Below are 11,323 nucleotides of genomic sequence, written 5' to 3'. Positions count from 1 at the left end.
ATTAAATAAGAAGCCACCCTGTTCCCTGCCCCCCCCCCCACACATAAAATAAGAAGCCCCCATGTTCCCTGTAAAGTAAAACAATGAAGCCCCCTCACCTGCTTGTCTTTCTGTAGGGAGGAGACGAGCAGGCAGATCCCTGATGATCTGGTGTGATTAGTAAGGTCTGCAGACATTACTAATCACTCCGTTTTCGACCCGGAGCTCAGTGAAGAGCTGCGGCTGACAGAACAGAGAGCCCAGCAGGAGCAGCTGCTCCCATTAGTCACGTACTGACTCAAGCCTGACTGAATTTCCACTCGCCTGCACTGCATTTCCACTCGCCAAATGCGAGCAGGCGAGTGGAAATTTTGAGCCCTGTAATAAGGTATACAGTATGTCCCGGTATTTTTACTAGTAGGCAACTGTCCCTTCAAACATGTTCTCTTGGATGCTCCTTGTGGAGCTGATTGGATCGGTCCACTTAAGTGCACCAGAGGGAAACATAATTGGACCATGCAAGGTGCAAACTGTCATTTTAACTCAAGGCAGGAACATCATAGCAGAGGGAAATACATAAACGTCAACTCCTAATTACAGATGCATGAAATTGATAGTTTTTACTATGCTGCCATTTTGGCATAAATCTGAATATTTTGTGAAATTTTGCCAAGCATTGGAATCAGTGCAAAAGCAAAATTACACATGGCTTTGTAAAAGAATGAAGCCATGTGATATGAATACAAAGTCATTTTTGTTGAAGGAGTCCATATGGCAACATTTAGCCCAGTCCTATCATTACAAAGAGAAAAAAGTGGTGTCTCTTGCCTTTTAGTCACCTGAAGCAGCCAGGGGGGAGGTTTGGGGGTGGCGGTTGAGTGATGCCGCCACACTGCTGGCAACCAGTGATGTCACTGGTTACCAGGAGCTGGCATGGATGCCGGCCAATGCATCCCCCAGGTTGCTAAGAGCTGAGGAGGGAGATGTGAATGGCCCTTACACATCTCCCCGTCTGGCTCTTAGCAACCTTGGTACGCCCTGGCGTACAGGCACACTGCAAACATTGCGCGGCCATGCCGCTCTGGCAGCCGCCCCCACCCCCACGTGACCCAAACAGATGCTACCAGAGGCAACAGTCTTCATTAATTGGACATCTCTGATGAGAACCCTTGCAACGGAGGAGAATTTCCACTTATAAAAGTGAAGGCACAGACACCATTATGCTTAGAACAACTAAGGAATTAACTACAACTGTTAAGCTCACTGATATCACTACATATAAGCTACACCTATATCAAGATTTTTTTTTAAATATGCTGCAATTACCATTTTATGTGGCGGCCTCTTCACAAATACCCGCTTCGGGACTCGGATATGGAAATGCGCCGATACCCAAGTCCTGAGTTTAAGCCATTCTGCCGTGTCTGATGGTGGAGGACCATCCATCCGATGAAGGAGTACAAGTTGTTTAAGGGCCCTATTAGTAGAATTCTCAAGAAACTTTTCAAGCTATAGTGAGAGAGAAAGAAGAGGAGAAAGATCTGTAACAGCAACACCGTAAACAAGGAATGTATCAACTGTGACAAATCATAAGGAAATTGAGGACAGCCAACTTTCTCTAATGTGGCCTCAGGCTTTGCGTAGACATATAGAGGAGGCAGTAAGCCAATTAAAGGATACCCCTCCCTTTTAGATTGTAAGCCCTCAGGGGCAGGGCCCTCCTTACCATCTTGTCTTGATTTGTATTGTGATTGTAATGTCTTCCCTATATTGTAAAGTGCTGCGCAAACTGTTGGCGCTATATAAATCCTGTATAATAATAATGATTCTGGGACATCACAAGTACAAATGGAATGTTGCTGCCATGGTTGCAAGGAAGGGAAATCTGGAAGTGAAATATTTGCAGTTATTTAAATATAGTGCTGGATCTGGTCAGCAGCAGCAGGAACCTGCTGCTGAAGACCAGGAGCAGGATAAAGCAAGACATATTAGGATGGACACAGATGGGCAGATATTTCCCCATGAACAGGTAGGTCAATAGAAGAGAGAAGAATTGGGATCAGCTCGCAGGTAGATTGTGTAACTGGTTAGGAAATCAGAGATATTGAGAACCTCTGACAGCCTGGTGCTCTAAGTGTCTGGTGCAGAGAAACAGCCCAAAATCCCTAGCAATAATCATTGTTTCCTTTATTGAGACATCTAAAGCCCGCTTTAATGTAAAAACTCAAGATGATCTTCTTGAGACCATTGACGTTTCTTTCTCTGACCTCTCCCATTGCTGGTGCCTCTTCTCCCAACCCGACCACTAAGACGCAGTCTGCTTGGCGGATGCATCGTACGGTCCATGGTGTGAGTGAGGAGTCGGTCTGGTAGAGGACAATACGGTGAAGATCTTCCTGCTGGGCCAGCCAAGTGGACAGTTGACACTCGTGAGTACTGACAAAAAATGCAAATGGGTGTAAGGATGTGGTTATAATGGAGTCCTGCCCTCACCAAGCAACTGATTATATTGAATATATGCAGATATTGGATTTGTTATAAAGGAATGCAATAGTTGTGTTTTTTTTAATAAGGTAATGTTCCTTACTATAGTTAAAATATAGCCCATGTATATATTACTTGGACAAATTCCTTAGCTTATGTTTAAACCATTTTAGGTTTTCATTGTCCACCATACACAAGATGAAACTAAATCTTGGTGATAGTAGGCATGCCTGTACTGGTTGATTAAATGAGATGAGGCCCAGAACTGGAGCAAGTGACTAATGCCGTTTGCCCTATGTAGAGATTTGTGTTCCAAGCTTTACACAGTGATCATTTTGGTCAGTGTGTACAGGAGCTACATAGTCATGTCCACATGCACATGAGTAGGGAAGCAGCCCTAGCACAGCAACACAATGCCCACCTTCAACCTTCAAGTGTAAACCAAGAAAAAAAACCCTTGCTATCATGTTATGACTTATTAACTGTGTGTCTAGGATTGTCCATGAATAATATAAAAGTTGTTGTTGCTCTCCTTACCGGAAATCCCAAATGATAAGGGAGGGTGCTTGGAATGACTGTGGACGGCGCTGCTGTAAGCATAGGATTTTGAAGAATGTCACCAGCACACCATAGATCCTTCCAGAATCACCGAATGTTCATTTTATTGAACAAATTGTCAAGAATGGGAACAAGCGTTTTTCGGGACCACACAGGGTCCCTTCATCAGGCTTTAACAATGACGACATTTGAATAAGGGACCCTGTGTGGTCCCGAAAAACGCTTGTTCCCATTCTTGACAATTTGTTCAATAAAATGAACATTCTGTGATTCTGGAAGGATCTATGGTGTGCTGGTGACATTCCCAGTCACAGATCTGTGGGATGGCAGTCTTAGTGGATGGCGCCAATTATACACCCTTGTTTTCCGTTTTTAGAATTTGATAATCAACCAAATTCCAGGTGACAGAGCTGACACCAATACAATTTTTGTCACCAGGAAGCCAAGCTTATCCTCACACTTTTTACCCTCTTTTCCCTCCACAGGCCTCTGGGTACACAGGGGCCTTACAAACCTTTCCAAGGCATAGGCTCCAAGCCGCGCCCTGATGATGTCACTTGTGAGAACCAGAGTTGGGCCTGAAAGAGGCAGATTGTAAGTACATTAACTCTTCCAACACCATAGAGGAAACTAGATCTACTGAACACTTTCTTCACAGACGTTTTACCTATAGTGTCCAGAGCATGTTTAAGCTCCATAGTAAAGGCGGAGAGAGGAACATTATTGCTGCAAGGTAACACACAAATCGTACTCAGGTTACTGGCCACATTTCCGGGATCTAAGAGAAAGACGGAGAGAGCACAGCTAAGATTAAAGTGTTGTTGCTTTATGAGATTCATATCAAATCTCCATGAACATATGTATATAATTTTTTTAATTAAACATATTCTATGTTGGGTGACTGAATAGAGTAGGGAAATTATATGTATACTGTCCTGAGGAATTGATTACATGGGGATTTTTGAATGTAATTAGGCATAGCCTGTTAATGGTAAATGGTCAAGGCAAGAGACAATGGGATCCAGGAACACTTGCCGAGACCCTTGATTCTAACAATAGGTGCATACTCTCTTTGTCTCTGGCCAATATCTTAAAAGGCTTCCTTATAGCCAGTAAAACAACCAGAGTGTCCGCCCTGTTTGGATGCAATCTTGGCCTGGGGTTAGCTTAAGGACACCTGCCTATCTGGAATTTCCTGCTCATCTTAATAGATTCGCATAGAGGGGGGTTGGAGGTTCTGGCAGGGGTTATTTGGGAACGTCCAATCTCTATACAGGAATTCCAATACGAATAGATTGGGCATTGGGAGGCCACCAATCAAAGTCTCTCAATGCTTCCCTATGAAGAGCAGAGATATATATTAATCAAGGGGCAGGAAGAGGAAAGTTAGTCTGTTAGACCACCAGGATGGGGCCCTCATGCGATGATTAATGGGTAACTATACCTGTACTCTTTCCCCACTTGACTGTATGTCCACTGTTTGTCTCATATATATCAATGTCTGTGTATTATGTATGCGTAAATCTTTTCTTTGTATTTTGTAGTTAAATAGATTGTTGGTTTGTTGTATTTAAGTCTTGATACTATATACCGATACATTTCTGTTATTGTGTTGAGCTAAACAATCTCATGATTGAATCTTCAGAACCACATACTAGTAAGTTTGAATGCTTATATAGCGGTTCATAACTTAAACTAGTAATTTGGGTAACAGTGTCCAGAACAATCTACAACATATAGTTCCCTTTGAAGTTGCTACGGTGTAGGTTGGCTACATGTCAATCATTTTCAGTAAGATTGTACTTACCCTTTCCTATGTTTGTCAGCCTGAAATCCTCATAAAACATAAAAATATGTATGTATGTCACCTGACTGGTAATGCAGGGTGGCATAAATGCAAATGCAAGGGTTAATACACAGAATTGCTAACCCCCTAGCAGGCAAAGCCAATAACATACATTTATTTGAACTCAACCCTGTTTCTTATTTTTCAGGAATGTATGCAGCCCTACTATGACACCTCCTGTAATTTACAATGTGTTTTACACATTCTGACATCCAAATAGTGATAACCAGAACTTAGCATTATAGTAGGTCCAATCCTTCAGTTAACTGGATTTATGGACTCACCTTGACATCATGTCTCCTGAAGAACATTGATCCGTCACAAAAATTTATGTAAGACCTGGACTGGACTTGGTTGCCATGACAATATTAGGAAGAACCAATCCAATAAAATTTTACAGTCCCCCAATCTTCATTAGCTCTTCAGGAATGGAACCCCAAGTCTTAATTATGCACAATAGACTTCATACCATCTCCATTGATTGGAACAATCCATGCTCCACCACATAGTTTCCATACCTCACATCAACTTACAGAGAGGGGAGTATTGACCCTTCCTTGACTGCTTACTAGCTGTGCAACTGGTTACAATACACTGTAGCTTAGATTTCAAGCAGGAAATACAACAGTGGCCACAAAAGCTGTAATTTGCTATTTTCTCAGCTTAAGTGATTCCTCCAATTGGGGGGTGGTCACCCAGATCCATTATTTAAAATATCAATCGCCATGTGGAGGGAGGGAACTTAGTTTTGTTTCCACACTTGTGCTAGCGCTAATCTGGCCGCTATAAGAGTATGGGAAACAAAGGTGCCTTGAGATGGGGGCCAGGTATCAATGCCAATTCCTAACAGAGGTAGTTGAGGAGAAGGCTTGCAGGGTGTTTGGGTAACTGCGGAAAGAAACTGGGAAACTGCCAGCCAGTACGGTATAAGTGCTTTGCAGTACCTCCAAATGTGACTCAAGGAGCCGGTCTGTCCGCAGTCACGCCAACACAAGGGAGAAATGGTTGGGAATATTTGAGCAAGTCTTTAAGGGGTAAAGTAAAATTTTATGTCAAATAAGAGATTCCCAATAAGTTATACATTTGGAAGTTTGTAAAGGCAGAGCAATAGCTTTACACTTTTTACATTTTTAATAAACACTCTCCAGTTTTAAACAGTTTATTTTGCACTGGTATGTAGGTGGCACATCTTGATTTCTCATTAGCAACGATATTGACAAGTGCCCTGACATGCATTATGTATTAGATCCAGACACATAGAGCCAATATTATCAGATCAGCCTTGGAAATCGTCTTACCTGACACATCCCCCTGCGTCTCTTGAAGGTTCCCAAGGATTTTGTGGCTTAGAATGTGAATTAGTCTGGTCACAACCTGGAGGCAAGTTACACTTGTTGAGGTTCCACAGAAGATATCAATATAAGACAGCCAATTCAAATAAACATCATCACATAGAAAAGCAATACTAGTTCTTATGTACAAAGGATTGCTGTGCATACTCGGGTGCCTGTTTAGGTGTAAATTTGACAACCAATTTATTTTATAAAACATTGTTAGTTGACTGTGGTTGAGGACGATGGAGCACTCACATTTTATTATTTTTCCCTTCCAGAAGAATCTCTCTTAAGACCTTCATAACAAACCATCCTGCAGCCAGGATTTCCCAGAAGGCCACCGAGGCCTGGCCTCAGGGCGGCAGGGAGTAGAGGGGCGACACAGCCACCTGGCGGGTAGTTTTTTTTTCTACATTTTGCCCTGCTTCTGACAAGCAAGGCTAAATATACAGCGGGGAATCTGGTGTTTTAGTACAAGTGATCCTGGCGATGTCACTGAGATCACTTGTAATATGTGCGCAGCTCCGTATCCCCGGAAAGGGATGGAGGTCGGGAGGTGCTGGTGGTGTACAGTAACTCTGGATCCAGCTCTGTCCGGCATCCCACCCAGCTCACTGACGACACTGGTTGCTAGGAGCAGAGAGGGATGCCAGCCAGAGCGTCACAGGTGGCCAAGAGCTCCTCCCACTTCACTTGACCCAATGAGATGCCACCTGAGGCTTCCACCTCATTATAGGGATGGCCCTACTGTCAGAGGATGCCTGGCATGGAAGAATCATGAAAGCCTTCCAGGGTGTGCTTAATATCTCTCCTTGGTGGAGGCCAACTATAAGGTGTTGCCGCGATGGTACCTGGTCCCAGCAAGGCTGGCAACTATGTATCCAGGAACGTCTCCATTGTGTTTTCATGGATGTAAACATCAAGGGACAGTTCTTCATATTTGGTGGTTATACCTTAAGATTCATAGCTTCTGTAATAGAGCGTATGCACTTATTGTTAAGGTAACTGGAGTTAGTGTACCTAAAGATCCTCAGTATGCTTCCTTAATGAACAGGTCTTTGGTATCTCTACATTTCAGGGTAGATTAATTTTCTCCATGTTTCTGGCAGCAACAATTTCAAAAGCAAGGGCTTAAGAAGCTCCGGGGGGGTCTCCATAGCCTCGGTTAAAGCCAAACTTTCTTGGATTATTACGCATAAAAAATAGCCAGTATCCTCTTGGACAAACAGCCACCATTTATTATATGGGACCCATGGTTACAATATCGTAATTTGAATATGGTTTCTTGACGACAAACCTTGACCTACATACATGTTACCTCATGCTCACCTTCCAAATTATCGTTTTCCTTTTCTCTTCCTTTCTATTTCTTTTTGTTTTGAGTAGTCCCTTTCTGATTTCAACATTTTTTTTCTTGCTAAACTGGATATAATGTCCTTATGTCAGCCCTAAACTGCATTGGCACAATAGAACTATGGGCTACAAGGCTATTTTCCAGCAACTTGATTGTCCTCTCTTTTAATGTCGATTTTTATATACGGTATATTAAGCTGATAACGATGTGAAGGTCTCAACTTATATTAACGCAACTGTTATGTGACTGTTACATTTTTATTTCCTGTGCATGTGACATATACAGTATATGTGGCTTTCTACTTTTTGTACTTCATATGTTTTTGTACTTTAAAACTACACTGGAAAATAATACAAATCTTTGAAAGTAAAAGTGTACCTGAGGGTATCTCCTTTTAATGTAGGACAATGCTCCGTCAGGGACCTTCGCCAGCTCAGAATCTCGCACTGCGTTGACAGATGTGACTCTTGGCTTGTGTGTTAACGCCTCCACCTGTTGTAAGTAATATCACTAATGAGAGGATATTGATAATCAACTATGCAAGTTCTGCATCCCTCAACATTTGGGCTATTAAAGTGGCATTGCTGGTGTTTTCTTGAGATCTCATTGCCCCCCTGTACTCCCTTTCACAGTACTAGTGTGTCACCAAGACCGTGAGCTTCCTGCTGGTGATTACAGTATTGCAATGTGACTAAGGCATCTCTATGACAGGCATTATAATAGAACAGTCTGACCTCTTGTCAAATACCAAATATACAGACTAACAATCCTCAGAGGAGGAGTCACCTGGTACTGGCTTAATTACCCAGTAACACTCAGAGACACAGTACATGGACTTTCTTTCATCCTTAGAGATTTCTTAATTCCCTCTGTTGTTAATCTGCCCAGAGAGAGGTGTTAAAACAGCATGGTACTTCCGGTTCCGGCGCCCAATGTGCTAGTCGTGTGCAACATCGCTCCGTCCCGTACAGTTATCGAGTGCACCGTTCGTAGTCATCCTCCCTGTCTAGGATGCGTACTTGAGTGTCTTCAAAGGAGTGACCTTTTTCTTTTAGATGTAGGTATACTGCTGAATCCTGACCAGAGGGTGTGGCTCTTCTATGCTGTGCCATACGCTGGTGTATCTGCTGTTTTGTTTCACCGACATACAATTCTGAGCACTCCTCACTGCACTGGACTGCATACACAATGTTGTTGTTCTCTAAGAGAGAGTTTCTCAACCTTTTTTCAGTCATGGCACTCTTAAAAAGTGTGCAAAATCTTGAGGCACCCCAGTCTAAAATTTCATAGATTTTAAGGGGACACCACACACAAACACGTAAAAGTGGGCTCCCCCTTTAAATCGAAGTGCCCCTTCAAATCAAAATCCCCCTCTTACATCACCCTCTTACATCAAAGGCACCCTTTGCATCGGTAGCCGCTTTCACATTGAAGTGCCCCCTTCAAATCAAAATTCTCCTCCCCTTCATATCAGAGTCACCCTCTGCATCAGTAGCCCCCTTTCACATCAGGAGCCCAACTTTCACATCAGAGTCCACCCCCCCCCCCCCCTTTCACATCAGAGTTCCCCTTTTACATCAGGAGCCCCCTTCACATCACAGTCCCACTACAAAAAATATTGGGTCACCCAAGAGGAGCCCAGGAGGCACATCAGTGTGTGACGCACACTGGTTGAGAAAGGCTGATCTAAGACAATCATTATGACAGATTAATCCAACCTTTAGGCATTATGTTATACAAAAGAACCAAAGTACACTGACTTTCCCTCTTCTCACCATTCCGATCAGCTCCCCTCGGCCATGCTCTCCCACAACACACTTCTTCCCGTCAGGATGCTGAATCACTGAACGGAGACGTCCATTCAAGGCAATGTAAGTACAGTCAGAGGGGTCCCCTTTTCTAAAAGAAAATCATGTGTGAACACAGGAGTAGTAAAGAAAGGTTTAAGAAGAAGAAAGGAGTGAGTAGCTGTATGAAATAGAACGGGGGCAAAAAGGAGAACTAGAGACAGAGAATGTGAGAGATAGCAAGAAATATGTCTGTGAAGGTTCTCTTTCATCCACGTCATGGTATATCTGTACAAAAATAAGTCAAGGCAACTGGACTTGCTGTATTTTTCTTGAAGACGTTTCACTTGAGAAAGGTGGTCAGATGACCAGTGAAACGTCTTCAAGAAAAATACAGCAAGTCCAGTTGCCTTGACTTATTTTTTTACAGATAGATAGGAAGGAAGGGAGAAGGAAATCAGGAGAAGAGCCTGATGTGAGAAAGCTGTTTATACTGGTGGGAGTTACAAGGCTAATAAAATGAGCATGACAGACTAGCCTTCCCCTTGGTCTTTGTGGGAGGTTCCTAAGTGTTCCTTGGTCAATGGCAAAATATAGACCTTCCGGGAAGCTCTGGATCTGTCCTGGTCCACCTTTCACTAAGGCAGCTCCACTATGGCTCCCTGAGAGGAGACAGGCTACCCTTCAACTAGCTCTAAATGACATGATATGGATGTCACAGCTTCCAATAGAAAATAGCAAAGAAGCCAACTATGAAAACATGTTTGTAGCAGTCCAGAATACTAGACCTCTGTTGCCAACCTAAGTAAAGGTCAACAGCTAATTGGTGTTATTGTGTTAAGTGATTTGCCCAGGAAAAGCTCCCCTCTGTCCCATCAACCTGTATTCATTGGTCTTCATTTCTGCATCAGTGCATGAACATACTGTGACAGGCTCCCTGATACCCCGAATGGATATCTCCGTCTTAAGGCTGTACCCTGGGTGCTGGACCAGAAGTAAGTGAATATAGCATGGGCTTACCCCAAGAATCAGACAACACTGACTTTGGAGTGGAAACATGAACTGGTTTATTGAAGAAAGCACACAGGAGTTTATACCTCACAGAATCAGATAAGAGTTTAGTGTGTTACCTTGACCAATTCCCTCCCCCGGACAGCCGGGTGCCTGCATTGGAATTCCTTAAGCACAGACACTCTTTGAGCATAATGAATGTCCTTAATCAGATGAGAGCTTGATCACATCAACCTAAACAATGCCCACTAAGTCAAATAGTGAAATGCTCTCTCTCTAGATAAAATATTAAACAGGAAAACACACATAGCAAACAAAGGTCTCCGGGGTAATAAACCTCTGCAGCCCTAGGTCCGTCACACATACATCTCTAGGCTTACCTGTACAGCTCTTTACCAGCCTCCACTCCAATCCAATCAATGGCAAAATCCACTTGTCTCACAAAGGGAGACACACGCTCAGCAACAGAGTGAGCCACAGCAAGCAGCACCTGGGGTTGGTTGCGCAGGATCCTGAATGACAAAAATATGCTGTGAAATAATTATAGGAGGAAGCAAAACTATTCACATATCAGAGGATCTGATATAAATTATTTGTCTGGCAGTAGCAAATCCATTCCTTTCTTTTATTTGTTAGGTTTCATTGTAAAAATGGCTGCCAAAATCTGGTTGATTGTCAAGAACAGACATACAGAGCAATACTTGCTAACCTTTTTTTTTTTTTAAATGGTTGCCAGGCTATTTTAGGCCCTGCCTCTTGTCTATTAATGTAGAATAATTATGCAGCATTATCGTTCTGAACTAGTGACTCAGCACTGAAGCATGATTGCCAGGTGTAGCCACCTTGCACTAAGTGGGTGACTCCCTAAATTTATTTCTGCTGGACTGTACCCAGTCTAGCTAATTTGAAAAGTCTGTGCTCATTGGGTCTCTTTTAAGCACTCTTTTTGTACGCATTTGTCTGCTGCAAG

At 42.9% G+C, this 11,323-nt stretch overlaps 1 protein-coding gene across 1 annotated transcript in view; it reads right to left on the bottom strand.

Moving 5' to 3' along the window:
• Window positions 1-11,323, bottom strand: part of LOC108795662 (neuropathy target esterase-like) — a 68,648-nt gene that overhangs the window by 9,628 nt on the left and 47,697 nt on the right. The window contains exons 17-24 of the mRNA XM_018566953.1: window positions 10,734-10,865; window positions 9,331-9,454; window positions 7,934-8,047; window positions 6,166-6,241; window positions 3,689-3,799; window positions 3,536-3,599; window positions 2,247-2,415; window positions 1,306-1,488 (exon numbers count right to left, since the gene is read on the bottom strand). Coding sequence (XP_018422455.1) covers window positions 1,306-1,488; window positions 2,247-2,415; window positions 3,536-3,599; window positions 3,689-3,799; window positions 6,166-6,241; window positions 7,934-8,047; window positions 9,331-9,454; window positions 10,734-10,865 — 973 coding nt within the window. The remainder of the gene's footprint in view (window positions 1-1,305; window positions 1,489-2,246; window positions 2,416-3,535; window positions 3,600-3,688; window positions 3,800-6,165; window positions 6,242-7,933; window positions 8,048-9,330; window positions 9,455-10,733; window positions 10,866-11,323) is intronic.

This window comes from Nanorana parkeri, unplaced genomic scaffold (genome assembly GCF_000935625.1).
Source record: "Nanorana parkeri isolate BGI_ZX_2015 unplaced genomic scaffold, ASM93562v1 scaffold991, whole genome shotgun sequence".
In the NCBI taxonomy this organism is placed as follows: domain Eukaryota; kingdom Metazoa; phylum Chordata; class Amphibia; order Anura; family Dicroglossidae; genus Nanorana; species Nanorana parkeri.
This window is presented reverse-complemented; position numbering and strand designations above follow the sequence as displayed.